General features: G+C 39.7%; 1 protein-coding gene across 3 annotated transcripts; it reads left to right on the top strand.

The window, feature by feature from the left end:
• The first annotated feature begins 206 nt into the window (after positions 1-206).
• Positions 207-22203, top strand: asz1 (ankyrin repeat, SAM and basic leucine zipper domain containing 1). 3 transcript variants are annotated; one of them, XM_035525594.1, is made up of 14 exons: positions 207-326; positions 480-579; positions 748-870; positions 4783-4897; positions 9678-9789; positions 10247-10381; positions 10733-10854; positions 10981-11053; positions 14763-14819; positions 16440-16552; positions 17937-18042; positions 18776-18889; positions 20703-20859; positions 21788-21872. In XM_035525594.1, the coding sequence occupies exons 1-13, from the start codon at positions 219-221 to the stop codon at positions 20808-20810; spliced, it is 1386 nt and encodes a 461-aa protein (XP_035381487.1). In that variant the 5' UTR covers positions 207-218; the 3' UTR covers positions 20811-20859; positions 21788-21872. The 3 variants fall into 3 exon arrangements, with proteins under 3 accessions (XP_035381487.1, XP_026859806.2, XP_035381488.1); XM_027004005.2 differs by lacking the exon at positions 20703-20859 and having other exon boundaries at positions 21788-22203; XM_035525595.1 differs by lacking the exon at positions 21788-21872 and having other exon boundaries at positions 20698-20762.
• The last annotated feature ends 310 nt before the right edge of the window (positions 22204-22513 follow it).

The raw sequence follows: 22513 nt of genomic DNA, 5'->3' as shown, positions 1-22513 counted from the left end.
GTGTGTTGGGTTATAGTAAGCTGTCCATTATTTACTATAGTGAAATTTTTAAATGATACAAATAAATTGTTTTTTTGGTTTTTTTTTTGGAATACAATAAAAATACAACGGAAAAGCCGCGTCTTGGTGAATCTGCGATATTTTGTGGTTCCCTTTCAAGCACGTCGGCGCGTCAAAATAACCAAAAAAACGCACCAGCTCAAACGGTTACGTACACCATGATAAACAACATCGAATATGCCTTTCCTGCAGGTGACGAAAGTGATGAAAATAGTGATGAATGGGACATTGGATTTTCCAGTTGTACCAAGAGATCAGATTCTGAGGTAGCTAGCTATATTCAGAATGATCGATTTGTCCGGTAACGTTGTGTACCTTCCACACGAACTATTCGCCGTGTGGCTAACGTAATATTTGACCATTTCTGACCGCTGGCTAGGTTGGTTAGTTATCCAACAAATATAATCTTTGTGTTGCAGGTATCAGGGACGACTTTGCCCGTTGATGACAACGTGTCGGCCTTAAAAAAGGCCATTTCAGCCGGGGATGTCGATCTCGTTCAGCAGCTGCTGGACGGCGGTAACGTCGGGGATTTGCAGTTTTGCTAGCCAAGCTAACTAACGCCTGCTAATTTTGCCAGCAGCCGCTTGAAGAAGCATACTCTCACTGTGATTTGAAAGGGGGTCGCGGTTTAATTTGAGTTTCGTGGGAGATTATGGTTTGAAATATTTCACACGTTTTTGTCAGGCGTGGATGCAGAGACTCGCCTGGGCTTCGACTGGACGCCTCTTATGTGTGCTGTCCATGTGGCACACCACGACCTTGCAGAGCTGTTGCTGGACCACGGAGCCAACGCGAATTTCAGCAGAGGTATCAAACTGCTTTTTTAAAATTTCTTTTATCATGTTGCTGTAATCCTGCAGTTGGAATTTAACCTGTTTTATGACGTGTGCTTCCCGGGCAAATAGTAATCCTTTATACAGTCTACAGTAATTGTGTAGAGTGTTAGCCTAATAGATAAAGCCCTTATTAGGTTATTAGGCTAAACGTATATAAATTACTGTACTTAGCAGTTATCTTGTTGATGTATTTTGCTATGCAACCACAATCCTTAAAAGCAAGTTGACATTATACCCATTAAAAAACAAATAACTTTAAATCAAAAGATGGCACTGTGTGAGCAGTACAAAGCAGATGGGAGTACAGCAAGTCCGCTTTGCACATCCTTAAGGGTGGCGGTCAGACCTAGCATCTTTGGTTCAATTAAAACGAACCCTGGAGCGCATCCTCTGTGCGGTTCATGAGAGCAAGTGAGAGTGCTACATTTTAAACTCTGGTGCGCACCAAGACCCTTTGAGCAGGTCCGCTTCCAAGCAAACTATGGTGCAGTTCGTTTAATGTATGAACAAGGTGTCACAAGATGCCACTCTAAACGCCTCATTATAGAACGGAGTGGTGGTAGTGAAAATGAGCTGAGGGCAAACGTGCAGCACTGAGGAGGTAAAATGCATTAACATTTGGTTCAACGAATGTAACTACTTAAGAAAGAAATGCACAAAACACCCTGGTTATTCAAAATGTACTTCTGCATCAGAGGAATTCTTTGCATTGTTGCCTGCTTAGGCCTTTTCCAGTTCTTCCTAAGTTTAACAGGTGGAACTACCACCCCCACAAGTGCATTTAGCCCAGCGTAGAACATTGTTGTGGTTCGGTTGGCATTAATCACAGTTCTGAATATGTACGTCGCGTTCAGATAGGATCTGACGTATCCATTTGAATTTTGTTTACATCTTTTGGTTGGATGGTAAATATGTCAGTGTGAGAACTAAGCCAACCAAGAATAAAAATCAACAGTGTATCATTTTCTGCTTTGGTCTGGACCAGGGAAACCAAACAACAAATAAAAAACTGAGCTACAAGTGTTTTCTTACCGGTCATCATCCCTTACCTCAAACAATGCAATATGGTCAATGCCAAGAGAACTGGAAAGGGAGACTAAGAAAAAATTGTGGTGACAATGCAGAAAAACCCCCCCAGCTATTTTCATGCTCACAAAATTGCTAAAGTATTTTAGAAGTTTATATAGTTTTTTTAACTAACAACATTTTTGTGTTTAGTTTTTAGTGGGCTGGCAACCACCCCACCCCTTTTAATCTACGCATACGAAAGTGCTACACCTCAGTGTGCAACTTGGCTACAAGCTAAGATCATTAAGTTATTCATATAAAAAAGGACCCAAAAACCATATACACATAATTTTGCTTTGAAAATTGCGGACTGACTGCACATCAAATTTGTGATCCCTTTAAGAAATCAAGTTGTCGGGCATGAGCATTCACTGAAAAGAAATCAGCACTGAGATTGAAAGGAAGAGGTTCACGACAGGTTTTATGGTCACATTTTTCATGCCGATTGGTGCTGAAAAAATGTAAAATAAATAAATACATTTTTTTAACAAAGACATCAAAAAACGATGCAAAAAACATCAACGCTCTGGTCAAAAATATATTTGTAGTACAGTTGTTTTGTAATTATAATGATAAAAAAATATTTAGTTTTAAACGACACAAAAGTCATGACTTTCCAGTAGCTATTCGGGGCTTTTTCACGGAGCTCATGTGCAATGACAGCTATTGGTCATATGTCATAACAGAGGCATGGGCTGACCGAATTATGTATACTTTTCTGTCTGATTTTATTGTCTTTTTCCAAAGACAATCATGCACATTCAAAAGGTAGTGGGGACAAAATCAGCCATTTCAGAAACAAAATAAACACAACGTAAATTACGCCTGCACATGTACACCATGCACATTGGGCTATAAATTTGAAGATTTGAATCTCTTGGGACATTTCAAAGACACAGAAAATATTTAAAACATTGTGAAGTTTTAAAAAAAAGCTTATTTAACCATCAGAGTAGTGGCATATAAATTTTACACAGATAACACAGCTAATGGTTTTAAAGTGTTTAACAGTGTTTGAGACACACCATCGTTTAATAGTATTTCAGTGGTAGCCATTGCACTAAGAAAATTGAGTTAGTGGTGGTGGATCCAATTATTCCAACAGGTAGCCTGCATCCAGTTGTTCTTATACATAGCAGGCTAAGACCTTGAAGCATCTCCTTACTTGCTAGCTAGACAGCTCTGGTTCTGTTGAACCAGGGCAAAAGTATGACAAATCTAAATATAGTTCAGGTAACAGAATCTACCATGTTAATCTTCTGCAATTTACCATGTTAATCTTAGACATTCACTAAGGATTCTGCAGTGTCGAAGTTCTATTCATTGGTTGATCATTTTGATGGTAATTAATTTTGAAGTAAATAACATGGTGTGTGCTAGTCACTATAAAAGGCTATAAAAAGCTTATCAGGTTTTTTTATTCTACAAAGTACTCCGATTCAAGTACTCCAAATTCATAATTAACACAGTGACATGGAAATGTGATGTCCCCTTTTGAACTCAAACTTGGAGCAGTTCTTTGCTCTGTGGAAGCCAGTGGTAGGTAGCATATGTGGCATATCTAACTTCACCAGTACATATTTCACAAAAAGTGATTGTACAAAACACTAAAATATGCAGAAAATATTTGTTGAGAACACACTGGAAATGGCCTTTTAGTCAAAACGCATTTGCCTGATTGTGCTAAATATTGATTATACTGTTGTCTGGCATGAGGAGGGGAAGGATGATGTTGCCCTGGTGTTGCAGCAGATGTCCTTCCCGTGTCTCCATCTGCTTCTCTGAAGTTCTTGGCGATAATGGGATTTTTGCAAAAGCTGCAAGTAAAGAACCCTTTGATATCAAACAGAAAAAGCATGGATAGTCATGGATAGTCCCCCTTTTGGGGGAGAGTTTGTTTCTAATCAATATGTTCTATATTGAAGTAGCCACATGCACATTCTCTTAATTTAAGTCCATTTGTCAGCTAAAACAGGCAAACAGGCTTCAGCTGACATTGCTTAATGGCCCTGACGCAAAAGAGGTTCTATTGAAAACATGCAATTAATCTGCTGGTGTGTTTTCAGTTTATACATCACGTTTCTGTTACTTTAAAAAATTAAGCGCATGTGTTATTGTCTGCTAAATCGGATGTTGGTGTAGAGTGAGTGAAGCAACTGAGACAGTTCCACCTCGTCGGGTGGGGAGGGGGATGTTAGCAGGCCGACCAGAGCTGCAGGCTTTGGAAGGAAATAATTAAATGTGAAAACAGCCGCCGCTTCCTAGCTTCCCAGCCTGTGTTCCGCTTGGAAAGTGAGGAATGCGGGAGTGATTGATAATGCCGGTACACAGAGCGTGATGCTGCCGTCATTGCGTTGGCCCAACACTGGCCCTTTATTTATTTACCTGCTCAGCTGCAGACGCAACCAGACTGGGTCTGTGTCCCACCCTTAACCAGCCCTGCTGGTAGTCTAAACTGGTGTCTAATCTCAGCAAATAAACCTTGAGCACAACACTGTCTCCATGCAGCAGCAACACATCACAATGCCAGTATCCAGCCACGTGGCCAGGTCTTAAACTTTGGGCCTTTGTGCAACATGAATATTTTAGTATTTGGTTGTTGTTGCTCTACTGTAAATGCATTAGTGTTGATTTCATTTTCAATAAATTGTCAGTAAATATGCAGTTTTGTGGTGCTGTATACTAATTCATCTACTGGTAGTTGTAGCTGTACTGTTAACTATATAGAAATATATTTTTAAATACTCTTCATTGGAACTGTTTGCAAACTTCTCTTGATTTTTGTCTCCTCTGTTGTCTCACCCATTGTACACAGATCATTATACCGTGCTTATGGCTGCATGCACAGCAAATTCAGCCAATGAGGAGAAAATTGCCAAGTGTGTAGCCTTGTTGCTGAGTCGGAATGCAGATCCAAATGCATACAACAGGTAACATGCACGTGTGTGTGCGCACACGCACGAGTGTCTACACTCATTATCAAGTCTGTAAGAATCACTGAGCTTGCCTCTACAAGACTCTGCTCCACTTTATTTGAAGAACATATCCATATATCCTCTTGTGGGACAGATTGGGTCTCTGATTAAAAAATAATAATTTTTATAAACATATTAATGGTCTTCCAAAATGTGGGGGCAGGATTAAAAATATTAGGGGGACAGGAATAACACTGATAAAGTATTTTCAATACATTTTAAGAACTGCAGTAATTCCAAAAATTATTGATAATTTTGGTCATGAAAACGGTGATATTACATTCCTATTGTTCTGCTATTTCTTTCACCTACACTCACTGGCTTCTTTATTAGGTATACCCATCTCACAGGTGAAATTTTGTGAGTGACACTATCTGTTTACCTACATAATTCTCTGCACAGCATTAACACTGGTATCATGGTAGTAGCAAGTGTGTGGGTGTTGAGCTGAGCTGGCACCTCTTTATAAGGCATAGATGTGTTTTTAATTTTTTTTACACATGTATGTGTTGCTTTGAAATTTTGACAGGCTGTTATTACTTGGGTTAAGACTAGACTGCTGCTGGTCTGTGGTTTCTAACTACATATTTTCAAGGTGTACCTAGTACATAGTTGTTTAAAATAAAGTAGATGGTGCTTTAATGGTCTCAGTTGTTAAAAGACAAAGGATTTGGAGATCAACAAAGTCAGGTCCTTTAATTTTACCATTATACAGAGAGAATGAGGCCTACAATTTGTAGTGTACACTTTACAGTATGACCCCAGGTGTCCTCTGGTTGATTTCAGATGGCCATGCACACTAAAGTTTAATGTCCAAGTCATGTGGGCTTGTGATGAGCCATCCCACGAACCTCTGAATGCTAACTTTGGCCAGGTAGTGTTAGAGAAAAGCTGGGGATTGTGGGCTGTTTTTGCATCCATGCACAGTAAGCATTTCCCAGGCCAGCCGCTCAGCTGCTCATCATCTGCTTCCAAAACTGTGCACAACCCGCAGTGTCAACAACTTTGTTGCTCTATTGACTGGCAAGAAAGTGATTGTATCCTGTCCAGACAAAATATTTAAAGAGCGGTAACAAGATCCAGAGGGAAGTGTGTAAGTGATTGGGGGGCGGAGGGGGGGGTGGAATTGTCAAACATTGCCCCTCTCCCCAGTCTTCAGAGGGCTGTGCACCTGACTGGCTGTGGAGCATCTCTATAACTGATCTGGTAAGCAAAATGCAGTATGTCCACAGCACTGTTTCCTGTTTAAAAAAGAAAAGAAAGAACGGAAAAAAGCCTTTCCTGGTTTGGTGGTCTGAAGGCCTGGGGAGTTGAGGCTTGGGGCAGAGGCCGGATGCTGAGGTGCTGTGGCAGACAGTCAGCTAGGGTTTCTGGGACACGGTATGTAAGCTGTCTGAACACAGTCCCTAAGCATTTTATTTTTCTGGGCTCTCGAAGGAGAATCTCAGGTTCTAAAAGTGGCTTTGTAACTGACATTTGGTTTGGCTGTTTCTGGTAGGGCTGGGTATCAGTTGATACTGTTGTGGTTTAATAATATTGTTTTGAGTGCTTGTTTCAATAAATCTTGTGCTATTTGATGGCTATTGCTCGAATATCTGGACTGGTGATGAGCTGACTAAATTACATATCTATGGTAGTGTAATTATTTAGGTTTTTTCTTTGTGTAGTGTAGTAAAAATGACACAACATTTAAACTGAATATGCAAAAGAATGTATGTGTAATGTAACTAATGTAAGCTATTTTTGGAAAATGTATTTTGTAAATAAGATATGTCATATCCTGCTTTAAATAAATATTTTAAGACAACATGGAATAAATTGACCTGAGTGTCAAAGTATCAGTACTGAAAAAAGTGTCAATGCTATCTGACCCTGGTGGTGGTGTCTTCTCTTCTGCAGTCCTGTCTTACTCATTTCCCCGATGTTCTCCAGCGCCTCCCTGTCTCCATCTATCAGCCACTGCTAGATTTGCTCCTCAAGCCTCTGCTGCCGGCTCATCTTGCCCACCCTTTCTGTCCAGTACTATGGGCACCACCATGCAAGTTATTCTAACCCAGCCAGGTTAATTTGCAGTTCATGTATGCCTCCTACCGTTATCAGAAATATTTCTAGCCATTAGTGAAATAGGCGTGTAGTTTATCCAGTGTTCCCGTTTTCTGTGAGGCTGCTCAGTGCTCCGTGTCATGTTTGTTTTTGCAACAGGTTTGTCTGTCAGATGTCACTACTGAAACACAAATCAAGGAACATATTGATTTAAATTGCAAATGTTATGATAAGCAAGTTGGCTGTCAGTAGCAAACATTTTATAAGGTTAGTGTGGATTAGTCTTTTGCTTCATTTTATGTTTATCCGAAAGTGGGTTATAGACAAATCAGACTTGAGCCCTAGCTCATCTGATAAAAGGGTAGTGTTTGCTTATTTTTGACTGTAGGGGTAATGTGTGAACATGGAAGCTGTAAACATTGAAGATTTGCCTTGTGGACCAGAATGTCTGTCTCTGTGCATGTAGCACTTTTTCACATAGACTTCAAATGCTATATAGTAAAAATGATAAATGGAAGGTGCATGTTTCAACCTACAGAGTTTTTTAATATGGTAGGCCTATCTAGGTACTGATGAGGGATGCATCTTCCTCAAATTTGCTGGTGGCGACTTGATTGAGAATTGTTGGATCATGATTCTGGGATGCACCACACTAAACAGGCTATTGGAATAGCTGAAATAATAGCTGATTGAATCAGTACTACATTTGAAAACAGGTCTGGGCTAATTAATCCCGTGGTATATGCTCTGAAGAGCATGTGATGAAAGCAGCTCCAGGAAACAATTATTTAAAGTTCAGCTGAAAACCTTGAGTTTTACATATGAAGGGGGGGGGGGGGGAAGATTTAGCATATTTGCTTATTGTATCGGTTCCTGCTAATCGTTATAGATGGGATGTTTGTAATGTTGCACACTACAAAGCAATTTTATTCTTCTTATTCCCTAAACTGTACTTTATGGGGAAAACACTGATTCATATTTCTTTTCATAAAAAATGTAAACAATTTCTTTTATGAATATTGTTTGCTACTTTTTGGTGGTAAAAAAAAAACATATTGTTCCTTTAACAACTTTGTATATTTTCAGTATTTTTACAGATGTCCTATAGCACAATCTTAATGCAAAGGAACATAAATACAATATTTATTTGTGTATTATATTGTGCAGTCCTTTCTGGAACTGAAGGCAATGATGTCATTTGGGGATATAAGATATGTAGCTTGTGCTGTCATCACCCAAATTTCAGTAGCCCAAGAATGAGAGAGTTTGTTTCTATGGTTTGCTTGTCAAATCTGGGATTTATCCTGGGAATTATGTTATTTTTCATCCTTGTGTTTTGGCATCATTGTTATGATTTGTTGGTCAAATAAGAGCCGGTAATGCAGTTAATAGTATTTTTCATTTACTACTTCATTATTAGTACTTCATATAAACCAGGCAAATTTTTTAAGGATTATTATTGAGGGAAAATTGCCATTGTCTTTAACTGTTCATGTACTGATCTTAAGTTGCATAGTCTTGAAATCATTTAGTGCAGCCAGATATGAACAGGCCCCGAAGCCACAGTCCAGTGAAACGCTGCCCCACGTGTGCAACATTGCCCTCATTATGATGACGAGGCTAAGAGGGTTTCTGATGAACAAGGATATGTCCTTTTAAACCTCTAGTTAAGATTCATAAATTAGAGATTGTGAATGAGCATTACGCGTATGCTTCATTTACAACTTGGTGTAATTATCCTCCATCACAATTCTTAAAAGGTGGAATATTGTCAGTACGGTGTTTGCCTTGTCTGGGATTAGGTAATATCCATTCAGCAAACTTCCGCATTGTTGTAGGTCCCCCTCAGTGACAGAGAAGGACACCCTGGGAAACGGTCCACATTAGCCATCACACATTTGTCACAGGTTTTGATGATGGAGAGGACGTGCATTCCCAGCAATAAGATAGTGTCACGTTGAAGAATAATGGTGCCCTTCCTCACCTGTACATGACAGGGTAGAACTCATCATGCTTGTAGGCCTCTTCTCTGGGAAATGTCAGTTACTGTGATGAATAGCTTAAAGACTCTCCCAAAAGGTCCATGCTACAGTGTGTGCACAAATACACACGCACACACACACACCTTAGTATGGTGCTTGGCAAGAGGTTCTGCTTTTCATCATAGTCCCATAAATATTACATGCTCTATTCAGTGGCCTCACAAGCACTCTGTACTCTGATAACAAAGTTATTCTGTACGTGATGCCAAAGGAAGCAAGCTAAAAAATATAACTTTGCTTTTTTTAAAGACTTAAATCTATTCACTGTTCATCAGCTCAGTGTTTTTCTTTATTTGTTTTGAATAAAACTGTAGCATTTACTTTCTTAGAATGTGATGATGTAAATGACTATGCCAAAATACCTACTTAAATTTGATTATGTAGTTATTTCTTCACAGGGATTTCTGTCAGATTGACTAATTGACATGTTTGTATATTAACTTTGTGTTGAACTGTACCTGTCTCCAGTAAAGGACTTGCATTTAGCCCATACACATTTTACCTAGAAATGCCATCTATAAACCTACAGGCAAACCTGACAGAAGGGTAAAATCAAGGACCTTCTCACGGACTGAGGTCCATCTAGCACAGTGAAGCTTCCAAATGTTTTTTATTTGAGGTTCCCAAATTTGCTTGTTGTCCTTGTCCAGGAGCCACAGAACCAGCTTGATGCTGGCTGCCAGGGATGGCTACTGTAAAGTGATCAATCTGCTGGTATCCCACCGAGCAGAGCTGAACACTCAGGACGAGAGTGGCCACACGGTAGCTATGATTAGCTGTATTACAGCATTTCCACGCACAAGCAGAGACACTTCCTAGTTGGCATTTAGATGTTTAAACATCACCCACACTGCTTGCATAAGTAGACCTGCTAGTGAAATAGGACCTGGGAAGTACTGTGGAATGCATGGTATGGCTTGGCTGGGACAATCAAGGAACAAGCCAAAGCAAACACAGAAAAGTGCATTTTAAGGGTTAATGCATAAATCAGAAAAGCTATGGGAATGTCTTCTTCCCCCCCCCCCCTTAGGCCCAACTATAGTTTTTGGGCTTTATTTTGTCACTGAATTCAAAATTGTAAAGGCCAATTACAATGTGTGCCATGTCTAAAAGTAGATTTCTCTAAATGGGAGCGATTGTGACTGCACTTGAAAGGTATCTTCCTTTAGATGTACAAGGGGCATAAAGTTTGGTATTTCAAGGTATTTTGTTAATCCAGGCACTTATGGTAGCTGTGCAGTATGGGCAAGAAAGGGCAGTGCTAAAACTGCTTCAGCTTGGAGCTGACAGGTCCATCAAAACCAAGGCAGGGAAGACAGCTGCTGACCTGGCTAAAGAACTCAAACAACCACAGGTATGTGACCTTTTACCTTTGGCCTTACTTCACCTCATTTATCATATGGGACATAAGCTTGAACTGCTAATAATACGGGTATCTCCAGCCAACTTCCAAATATTCTGCTTTGCATGTCTATTTTAAACCTGGTTTTAAGGAAAATTGTTTTGTTTGTTTTTTTTGTCAAATAATGTAAGGTTTTTGGAGAATATGGGGCATTTGTTTCTCGCAGGTGTGACGATTTGAGTTTTCACTTAATTGGCAACTATCCATGCAATTGTGAACTTGGAAGACATTTAGTGTTGGATATTACAGTTGTGTTGAAATGTGAAGGTGAATTAGTGCAATATCAAATAAATGTGTCCACAGATCTCAAGGATTCTTGACTCCTCAGGAGGCTCAACTTTTAATGATGGCGTGCCTTCGAAAACTGAAACGGAGTTTACATTTCTCAACCAAAAACCTGAACCTCCATGTGTCTCAGAGGAGAGGTACTCTGCACCTAAACCTGGCTGGCGGTTGCTAAGGCTATAGTACCCTCTAGTGGTGATGAAAAGCTGACACTAATGGGTGTAATACTGAAACCATGGTCTGGTTCTTGCACTGATTTCTTACAGTTCAGCTAAGCTTTGTGATATTGAACTTCTGCTGCATGGGCTGAATCTGGAATACCTCTCTGATATCATGAAGGTAAGCAAACTGCTTAGAAGGCCTCAGCGGAATTTATTTAAAGTTCAGAAAGTTAAATCACAAAGATTACAGTGCAATTACACTTTATATAATCCTTTTTTTGGTAAGTTGTTAGGGCTGCTTTCTATGCATCTTTGCACATGTAAATCTGTGTGCAGACACAGCAACAGATTTGACAATAAGTAATAATGACCCAATAATTAGAAGGTCTCTAACTTGAAACTCTGCATTTTTCCTGTGGATATTATAATAGTGGATTTGTTTGACTTGTGCCTTTCTCGCTGTTCTCCTTGCTTCCTCATTAAATTGATGCTGTCTTTCAGTGATGGAGAATGATGGTTGATTATAGTGTGGAGAGTGATACATGAGCCTTTCCATGGAACTTTCAACTTTCTTCTTGTAGCGGGTTCAGCAGTTGTTCTTTTTGCCATATCTTGTTGGGCATTGTTAATGACAAACCTAAACTTCATCCACTTCTCCCACTCTGTGATTATCCTGTGAGGAGGCAGTCATTGTTTTAACATTTTTATTTACTTGGATTGTAGCTCAGTTTGAATTTCTGGATTACTCCCTGTGTATTTCATAGCTCAGATAACAGTGGAGAACCCCAGTCTGACAAGATAAACTTGCAAACTCCCCACCTAGTAAAAATCTCTCCTCTTAGGGTCTGACAAACATGATGGGTTTTGCTCTCTCCCAAGGGTAAAATTTGACCAAGAGTTGCATATTTCCAGTCTTGGTCTTTGGGAAAGGATCCCTGAAGTCCACATCAGTAATGTAACCTCGTTCTTTAATCTCTTTTGTCTGGAGAAATCAAAATGGCTAGCTTGTATTTCTAACAAACCAAACATCCTTTGACATACTACCATACGTTTTTCTTTATTTCTGGCCCCTTCACAAATCATCTTTGTCTTGGACTAAATCTGCTTTATCCAGGCTGGTGGGTAGTACTGCACTCTATGTTAAAGATTTTTGGTGATGTAAGCAGCAGTCTATCCTGGGTTTCCGTAGAGCTGAATTTGGATCTGGTATCACATTCATGCGCCCTTTCCTATACTTCACTTGGAAGTGCTGTAGCCTCAAGATCCATGTGGTAAGCTAGGATGTGGTTTTCAGAGAATTGAAATCCTATAATAGTGCAGCATGGTCAGTGTATTCCACAAATGGTTTTCCCTCCAATTAGTAATGCCACTTTTCTACAGCCCACACCACTATTACAGTCCTTTTCAGAAGTGGAGTATGTTTTTTCTTGTTTTTTTAGCCCCGTCTTAGAGTCTTTTAGACTCTTCTTTGATTCTTAGAAACATAGGCACTGACCTTTTTTCTTCTTTGTCAACCATTTGGGGTCAGCACAGTTTTCAGCCTTAATTTGCTGGCATCTGGGTGTACCTCAGAAGATTGGAGAGGATCTAGTTAAGGCATGATTTGAGACTAGTTAAAGAGCTGCCTTCAGCTTGACTTCCTTTAATTAAAGATGGTTTAGAGGAGCTGCCCAGTTAACAAAACGAAGGTGATACCACCCTACCAAGGAACTGCTGTGAAGCAGCAGATGTTTTCTCTGGATCTGCTTATCCATTTCATCTGTCACATGTCCCAGAAACTTTAGTTTGTCTAAAGAAAGTAACATTTATTTAGATTTAAGTTAAGCTTTATCATGTAGGATGGGCATTGGATAAGCATCTTGTGGAGTATTTGTATTCAGCCTACGGTAATCAACACAGAATTGTGTACTTCTATCAGGCTTGGGCACAGTCAAAACGGGTGAAGCCCACTCATGGTTCTATGATACCAGAGTCTGTGTTTTTTTTTTTGTTTTTTTTTTCCATCTGTTCTAACCTCCTCCTTCATGGGTGAAAACCAATATACTCTGGACCAGTCTGGTATTTTATGTTGTTAGGACGTTGTTTGACCATACTTGTTTTTCCCAACTTCTCAGTGCATTCTGATGTCCAAGCTTAAGAGATGTTGCATTTCTGGAGGATGACTCCTTAATAAGTCAGTCTTAACACTATTGAAGGACTAACTCAAGAGACAGTCACATACTTGTAAACCCATGACTCCTTATTTTTGATCCAAGACAATTTTCCTCCAAATCTGAGACTTTCAGATGGATTGCTGACTGGCTCAGGAAATCCGATCCTAGCACAAGAGGAAAAATTAACTGGTCAGACATAACATGTATATCTGTTGTCAACACAAGTTCAGGGTTGTGCCACTAAATATGTAATATGGACTCTGTTCTGATGTATGATGTTTTCCATCTGCAAGGACAAAAGATCCGTTTGAAGCCAGGTCCCCTGGCTTTGTCTGACGCCGCTGCTTGTGCCTTAAAGTGAACACACAGCCAGTATCCAAAATCGATTCCACTTGGTAATGCAGTATCCGAATGGCAACCTTCAATAATGGAGGAGATTTGGACAGAGCTAATGATGGATGTGGACACCAAAATCCAGGTTCTTTAGACTGAAGGGTTGGCTTCTTTTTGCTTCTCTCCTGAGCTTCGAGTTGGTTTACTTTGGCCTAGTATTACGTTTTAGAGATTTAGTCCTTTTTAACCGTGGGCCTAATCTTGACCCAACTGCTCTACTGTATGCACAACTCCTCTCGGACTTCTAGCCAATGCATCATTTACAGTTGTTCAGAAACCTTCTGGCAAGTCAACCTTCTACTTCAAAACACAGGGCTCTGTAATCAAGCAAAAGTCTGTGTATGTTGGTCATGGTTGGTCCTCTAACTTTTATCATGATGTTTGTAGGAAGAAAAGCAGCCAAAAGATGTCTCTTGTAGCCAACACCGATATTATTATTATTATTTTTTTTTTAAATTTCAAATCCCCCCCCCCGCCCCCGGCCATCCACCAGCTTCTTTTAGTTCCTGTTAGTATAGCATGAAGAGGAGCCATAAGGGGATAATCCAAGACATCAGATGTATCTCTCATCTCATCTCTCCAAATGTGGGGAGTTCTAGATTAATAGGTGATTTTAAGTAGAATGCTTGGGTATTAAGAAAGCTTGCCACTCTTCAGCATGAGTTGCAGAGGAAAAGAAATTGTTGATCTGGTGCTGATCCGTCTCTTCTCTGAGAACTACTTCTGTTGGCTGCACTTTCCTTTGATGTTCTAAAATCCTTTTGAAACACACTTGGTTTTCAGTGTTACAAATCAGTGATCAGGCCCTGCCATTTCAGCTTCAAAGGGATCTATATCTCCTGCAGCACACTGTGCTGTTTTCCCCTCTCCATCTCTGTCTCTATCATCATTGTCAATATACAGCTCATTTAACAATGTTTATTTCAGCAATTTAACCAGATTTCCATAGGTGACATCAGGCCCCGTGACAAAAGGTGGGAGATTTCTAAAATCACCTGCACTATCAGGACTAGGTCCTGCTTCAACCAGTGCTTTACTTCAATAGAGGAATAAATAAGAAGATCCCTATTACAATTCATCTCCATCTCCATCTCCTGCCCAGAACTATATTAACACAAAGAATATTATAAATTAACACACAGTTCGCAGTTCTGATATTAACACAACATAAAATGGGATACTTATGACACACATGAGAATTGCAGGTATCGGTGTACAAATGTGTGCATATATAGATAACATCCACCAATTCTATTAGGTAGCAGTGTCACACAACTAATATAAAGTATATTTTGCTGTGCTGGTATGGTTTGTTCTAAAGTCTATGTACACCTTTGTCAGGAAAATGACATCACCTGGAGCTACTTGTTGACAATGGAAAAGGAGGACTTGGAAAAGGTAAGCTTACAATAAATGATACACCTTTCCTTTCTCTGGTGACAAAATGTGAACAAGGAGGTGCCAAAAACCTAACAATTAAAAGTCTAATATGCATCACCAAGCTCCAGTACAGTAGGTGATCACCATATAAAAGCTGCATGCCACACCTTGGCAGTGCATTCAAGGAACAGCCTAAAGCATCAGTGGCTGTGTGGTTTATGAGTCTGGGACAGATCCAGTTCAAAGAACTGCTGATCTGCGAGCTCGGTGAATGATGGAGTGTTATTGTGGTGGCTAAGGCACCCATTGTAAGCATAAGGAATGTTACAATATCCCTTGAGGACATTTGCTGTAAGCCTTCACAAGCAGTCTTTCCCAGTGGGAGCTTTGTTACTCTACACAGCCAGCTACCACATAATTCAGCTACATATCTGAGCTGAAGCCAGACCATAGTTTTGGGAATAGCCAAGATGTCCTTGGTTCTCATGCAAGAATATTAGCTAATCATATTATCTTAACCTCCCTGTACTCTTCATGAGGTAGGTTTGTGAGAGAATGTCGGATCATATTCAGCATAAACTGGTATCTAGAAATCTGTGGTGAGTGACCCACGTCAGCAGTTTGGATTCCACCTGAATGCACATGAGTGCTCCTGCATGAGAACTGTGAATTGGAGAGTAATACATCTAAAAGTGAGCTTGTCTAAGACATTTATCAAAATTACATCTTGAAGTAAAAAGAACAACTTTGACTTCAGAGAAAGAGATCCTGCATTTATAGATCAGTATTCAAAAACATCAAATTTAAAATGTCAGTAGTTTAATCTGTAGTGTAAGACCTGCTGCACAAAGGAATGGATGAAATATGCTATTGACACTGTCACCATGACTGCTGTGAAAAAGATTGATTGGTATGAAATTTGTTTAAATAAAACAATAGTAAGTCTCACCAAGAAAAGTGACTCATGACTAAAATGGCTGTCAAGGGGAAGTCTTCCTCGTGGGAATGTTTGACACAATAGCTGATGCTGCGCTGTCAGACAATGCAACAGAAAATGTGACGATCAGTGCCAGCATTACAAATTGCCAAATGACTTGTTTTGAAAGTTAATTTGTCACTATGTATGAAGTCAGTGGGCACTGTGTAACGTTGTGGCTTGCCTCAGTCTTCTAAAGGGCCCAGCACCTCAGGCCTTCGGGTTGAGCAGAGAGGGATGAGCAGTTATTATGGTGGATTAGATGCGCTGTAACTTTGTAATATGATTATTCACAGAACAGAGTGAAGAAGTGTATTGCCACTGTTAAATTACTTTTATGCTTAAGTGAAAATGCTGGGAAGCAAAAAATAGTAAATGCAGCAAATTCTGTTAAATTGCTCATACAAGCAACTTCCGGATGAATGTGATCCTATAGTGTGCTTGCTGTAATTGGACCCCTGTCATTATCTTGAATTAGACTTTATGCAATAATTTATAAGACATGCTTACAAAATGTATGTTGTAGACAATCTGCAATCTTTTATTCTGTGAGCATATTTAAATTTTGTTTAACATAATTTTGTCAGGATTTGCATCTCTTAAGTGGTCTCATCTGTCCTGAAAATGACAATAGCTATTGTAGTCTAGCTGTTTCTCTGCAGATTGGGATAACAAACTCTAAGGACCAAAAGAAGCTTCTTAAAGCAATTCAGGAGATGCACCTTGACAAAGTGGACCTGGACACCATGATGCAGCTAAACAACATTGACAATGGGTAAAATTCATTTCATTAATCTGAACTAGTGTGGTTGAGGTGTGTTTTTCTCTATCTGTTGCCCAGCGGCATCTGATCTGGGACACTAAGTGCCTGTCCAGAGTCTCAAGGGAAAGCTTCCTGCCAAGTCTGAACCTCCACCTTTAAAGTTCAGAGTCAGATTCTCATTGTCTGTTCTCACTGTCTACATTAAGGCCTCTGTGGAAGCCTGTCTTAATGGTTTAAGCTCTAGTAATGATTTGTAAAGTGAGGGATAAGCATGTGCGATTTCTTCGTTCTCCATGTTTGGACTGATGACTGTGAGCAGTTGGCCCAACTGCCGTGTCTTCACTTAATGAAGCTAATCAATCAGTGATGTTCTTTATTTTGAGCTGAGGATATACAGTAAGGGCACAGGAACATGCACTAAATTCTGCTTTTAAATCCATCCTTGATAGGTAGTCTATAAACACACAGTAAATGGATATAGAGTTACTCCAAAATTCATGGCGAGGGTTGATTTTCCTGGCTAATGGCATGTATATAAACACGTGCCTCACCATTTCAACATCATAAGTTACCTGTTTGAAGAAGCAATTTCCTTGAAATAATTTACACTCTAATTCTGATATTCCTTTGTAACTAATGGGAGATAAAGGTTGGGTATGAAAAATATAGGATGAACTCGGACCATAAAGAAACTTCCTTAATTTGGATTTTGGAAGGGGCTGGAGCTGTTCTAGGGACAGACTGGCCCGGTGGCTCTTACCCCACACTTAGTCGTCCTGTGAGAACCTTATCACTCATTCGGTCAAAAGAAAAACTAACAAAGCGACGCTCAGAGCCAACCTCTCCATCCTGAGGGAGATAGTAACTCCACCGAGCCTGACAGTGTTTACCACAGCGTCTGACAGAGTGTTGGGAGAAGAACACGGCTGCTTGGAGAAATGCTCTGGTAAGATAATGCTGTCGACATCACCAGGTTTGTGGCAGTCATTACAAGCGTTTGACAAGGTGAGTGATGGAGGATGTGCTTCAAGAATTCTGTCTTTGAATTAAGAATGCCGTTCATCTTTGATGAAGCATTTGCATGTGCTTACTGTTTCATCACAAATTCAGAAGAGGGGTGATTGAGGAGAGCATGTAAAATCCTGCTCAGATTCTTATTGTCTTAAATGTTTCTTCATATTGCCTTTTTCAAAAGCCAATGCAATTTTTTTTTGTTTGTTTGTTTGTTTGGATTTTTTTAAGGCTGTGCAGTTAAAAAAAAAAATCTCAGTAAGTGGACATTAGTGTAACTGCACATTTTAAACCCTTCTTGTCCATCTTAGGATGCCTCCTCATGTGTTATATTCAATAATTCCAAGTTCTCCTGAATGCTTTTTTTTTTTTTTTTGTGCCACAGGAGTGAAGAGCTGTATAACTTCCTGATTAGCCTGAGGCAGCAGTGCTGTTACCTGACTGAGATGGTGCAGGATGTCATCAGAAGGTTCCCCCGCAGTCCTTCTGAGGTGCGCTTCTACTCTCGTGGGCTGTGCTCTTCACTAACGCTGATAGTCCATGAGTGTGCCATGCAGTCTACATATGCTGCAGTTTAGCATAAAAGGGAGTCATCTACTTTCAGTTAGGGCAAAGTAATACAAACAAAAACACTTTTAAAATTTAGACTGTGTAACAACAGAAAAATGCAGTCTCGTATCAAACTCTTGGTATTAAATTGCATTAAATTTCTAATGTTGAATTAAGATTAGTAAAGTGTTTTAAGAGGTTACCTGTTGAAAAGGTGTTTTGCCTTTCAAAAGGTAAATCAAAATGGCATCTTTTTAAGTTATTTACCGATTACATTTTTTTTCTGTGTACAAAAAGTAGCTATCCGAATTAAATTGGGCCAGTTCTCTTATGATTTAAGTACTGTGTGTTTTTCATGACGCAGTGCTTTTATAAGTTATTGAACCAGTACTACTTTTGAACTAGTACTACTAACTATTTAGTGTTTCTCTTCTTCAAAAATGTTTCTTAAATTTATTTTTTAATTTTACATAATTATAAAATAATTAACTACTTCTGCAATTCTCATCCTAGCACTCCCTATAAAAAGTGTGCAACCTATTGTAATACATATTGCATATCATACCTAAAATTGTTAATTTTATCTGTATTGCACAGTCCAATTCCAGCTAAAGTTGTAAAAGCTCTAGACAAAGTGTCTTTTTCTGTGCTTTTTTTTTTTTTTTTACTTAACAGCTTGTTCTGACGTGGGATCCGAATAAGGAGGCTCAGTCCATTTGCGCAGAGCTAGTGGTTCAGACCAGAGACCTCCAGAAAGAAGTGATCTGCCTCAAGGACCTCCTCAGCAAGGTCAGTGACACTCAAGGTTCTGAGCACTGCAGCTCTGAACTGGCAACCCGCTTGAGGCCAGGGGCTGACAGACAGAAGGCTTTGCAGCTCATAACTCAGGAAGAGCGTGGCATGCTGGGGGGGTGGGGGTGGGGGGGTAGATGCAGGCAGCCTGCCCTACGTGTCAGCCTGGAATCTGACAACAAACGGGGGCCATGTGGACAGGCTGGCAGCATGCCAAGAGGAGATGTGAGACGATGTGGTTTATCTTATCTGCTAATTCTTCACTGCAAGACCATGGAGGAGCTCTAAAGATTTGTCCCCCAGGTTCATCTTGCCACAGCAGGGCTGGTATAGTAAAATTTACCTGAGATGTGGTTGCCTTTTGCTGTTCTGGTGGCCTCTAAGACTATAACAGTAAAACTGTGGATAAAGACAATCGTGGGTTTTTTTTGATAATATATTTCATATTCATTAACTATATATATTTGGGTAAATATTCAACGTTTAAATATTAAAATATGGGGATGGGTGATTTAGTTTCATTTTATTTCATTTCCTGGCAGATTGGGACGGACATTTCACCAGCATGAGCAAAGCCATGTTTAAAGAAACACTCAGTTTGCTGAGTGTATTTGGTTATTCAGAGTTTACAAAGAAAAAAAGGAACAGTAGAAAGAATTTGCAAATTAAAAAAAAATAATCACATTACTGTGCAGTTTTTATTATATAACTGTCAGTCAACTGTTTCTATGTGACAACATTGTTGGTGTCATTGAGCTAAAACTCCCACCCTCCCTCCCCTCAGTAAGATGATTAGTTATGTACTAGCACAGTGATGAATGGGGTAGATGGATATACATCCATCCAAAACATTGCTAGTCCACAGACAATTAACATCCTAGTACATGAAACGGCTGACCAGTTTTGGCATACACAGTTTTTGCAATTTAGACTTTGTTGGATAGAGGTGCATTGACTGAAACCATACTCTATATGGACAACACCGCTTAATTATTGAATTCAAGTGTTTCATTCTGTCCCATTGCCACAGGTGTATAAAGTCAATCACCTAATCATTTAGTGTGCCTTTACAAACATTTGTTTAAAATAAAAAAGGTCACTAGAGAGCTCACTGAATTCCAACCTGGTACTGTAACAGGATGTCCCCGTTACAGCAAGTGAAATTTCTCCTCTCCTAGTTATTCCATGATGAGCTGTGCATGGTCGAATGGAAAAGTGGAAGCACTTAGGAACCACAGCAACTCGGCCACATAGTGGCAGCCCACATAAAAATTAAAGAGCGGGGTCGCTGAGTGCTGATGCATGTAATGTGTAAAAGTTGCCAATGCTTCTCTGACTCAATATCTGCTCCCTAACCTACTCCTGGTATTAACATTAGCACAAAAACTGTGTGCCTAGATCTCCATGGCATGGGTTTCCAAGGCATGCAAGTCTTGCGTCACCAAACACAGTGCCAAGCATGGGATGGAGTGGTGTAACGCAAGCTGCCACTGGACTCTGGAGCAGAGTAAATGTGTGCTTTGGAATGATGAATCACACTTCTCTGTCAGGCTGACAATTCTTTAAAAAGCCCAGAAGAGTTTATTGAGATCCTATGGAAAGGGAAGAACATTACAGTGCTTTCTGTATTAGGAAAAAAAAGACTTTCTCAGATCATGATAGCTAATCACTAATCTATTTATGGACAATAAGTGTACACATGTACATACGAGGAAATGGCCATAATGTTGCTACATGTTGTGTGCATGTTATTGTGATTAGAGTGTTTTGTTTTTTTTTTTTTTATTCTGTTATGTCTCCCTGAGTGAAGAAATGGTATGACCTCATGAAGGACATCTCTAGTTTAAAGATGGACTGGGGACAACCAAAGGGGGAGTTTGAGCCCATACCTGTGGATAGAGAGGAAGAAAGGTCTTAGCAGCTTTGCAGACCCAGACCCATTTAAACCGGGATTGCTGTAATCCATGGTAATGTATCAAGAGCTAGAGGTTGGCTATGGAGATAATGTAGCCGTGCATTCATGTACTGCTTTGTTTTAATTCGTCTTCACAAGTAATAAATACTTCATTTGTATGTGTGACTTCATTAAAGTCAGGAGCACTGGGAAAACTGGAGTTGTCCTGCTTAGTGGTTTGGGGGCCTTTGAGCCACTCATACATCTCATTCGTATAGGGGGTTCAACACCCTATGCCACATTCAGTTCCAGTTGCACCACCATGCTCCAGTGGAGCCATCATGCTTGTCTACAAGCATGATGGTAAAGAGGTATGATTTGTTGGAAGGCATAGTTAGCATAGACTTGGTTCTTTGATGCCTGAAGATCAATGCAGTGATCTATGAGAATACCTTAATGTAATAAGAGACCAGGTTCACGCATTCCTGGTTATCGTCTACTGCCAAAGTTTTCAATAAGATGATGCTCACTGTCATCGTCCAAGGTTTGCCTAGGAGTTAAGGAACATAGAAGTAAAATGACCAAAAAACCTGTACACCACAGTCCCCTGAGATCGATCCCATTGATCATTTTGGGATGAATGAACATGGCATGCACCGAAGGAAGTGTCCACCAATCAGCCTTGGGCAGTTGCATGATGAGTTCACATCTGCATGCTCAGCTTTAACGCTAGAAGCATGCAGGATCTGTCATGAATCACTGCCACTATATGGCGTCAGTTATCAGCCAAAGGAGGTCTGGTGCACTTTTCAGCAGGGGCTTCTTTCATCCTGGTTAATTAATTAATTAATTAATTTTATTTTTTTTTTGATGGAAATGCAATCTGGATTTTGCTAGTGGTACTGTTTCATACTTATTAGGATATTAGGAAATGAATTGCATCTTAGGAAAGGATTAGAAAACTGAATATGACAATGTGATTTTATGTTGCCGCCTCTTAGATGGATCCCATGGAGTTGTCCTTCCAGCCACCTGTTCACAGTTCACACACTAGCAGGAGAACGCAGGTCCTAAAGAAGCTTGCAGTGGGGATGTTTGGAGCAGCACTATTGCTGCTGTGCTCCCGAGCAAGGCACGTCAGTGTCTACTTCTGAGACTCATTTCACGTTTGTCATTTTGAAAGTTCTTTGTTTTAAGTTGTTGCCATCATTCCTTTTATGCTTTTTGTTGTTGTTGTTGTTGTTGTTGTTGTTGTTGTTCTTATATTTTCTATAATGGAGATATTTCAAAGTTCAAAACTTAAGTACATTATGATGGCTCATTTTGTGTTAAATATGCAGTTGGTCATGTTAATCACTTGGGATTTATTTTCTTAAACCATGTACTTACACTTAAATAAACTTTCCAGTGAAAGGCATTTTCCGTACAGCAACATATTTAGTGAATTGTTGTAGTCCTGATTTCCAGACTTTATAGATTAATTGGGTAGAATAGATGTTGCTCCATATTTGCATGTTTTTGTTTTGTGGGTTGTCACAGAAAATACCTAAGCTGCTGTCTGTGGTGCTGAAGTGCCTTTTTTCTTTGTCAAATGGCTGAAGGTTTGATCATAGACCTTTATTTTTACATACCTCTTCCTTAATTCCCAAGCCCTAAAATCAAGATCTAATTTGGTTTTTGGATCATGAATATTTTTAAATGCAGTTGTATCCTTGATAGAATCCTCA

This window comes from Electrophorus electricus, chromosome 4 (assembly GCF_013358815.1).
Source record: "Electrophorus electricus isolate fEleEle1 chromosome 4, fEleEle1.pri, whole genome shotgun sequence".
NCBI classification, from domain to species: Eukaryota; Metazoa; Chordata; class Actinopteri; order Gymnotiformes; family Gymnotidae; genus Electrophorus; species Electrophorus electricus.
The sequence above is the reverse complement of the archived record's forward strand: the minus strand, read 5'-3'. Positions and strand labels throughout refer to the sequence as shown.

What these genes read in the sequence shown, in the direction of transcription:
- asz1 (XM_027004005.2), top strand. Translation starts at nt 219, where the DNA reads ATGATAAACAACATCGAATATGCCTTTCCTGCAGGTGACGAAAGTGAT. An exon ending in AGGACGAGAGTGGCCACACG is followed by an intron (nt 9,790 to 10,246) that starts GTAGCTATGATT and finishes TTGTTAATCCAG; the next exon opens with GCACTTATGGTAGCTGTGCA. An exon ending in TCAAGGACCTCCTCAGCAAG is followed by an intron (nt 18,890 to 21,787) that starts GTCAGTGACACT and finishes GCCGCCTCTTAG; the next exon opens with ATGGATCCCATGGAGTTGTC.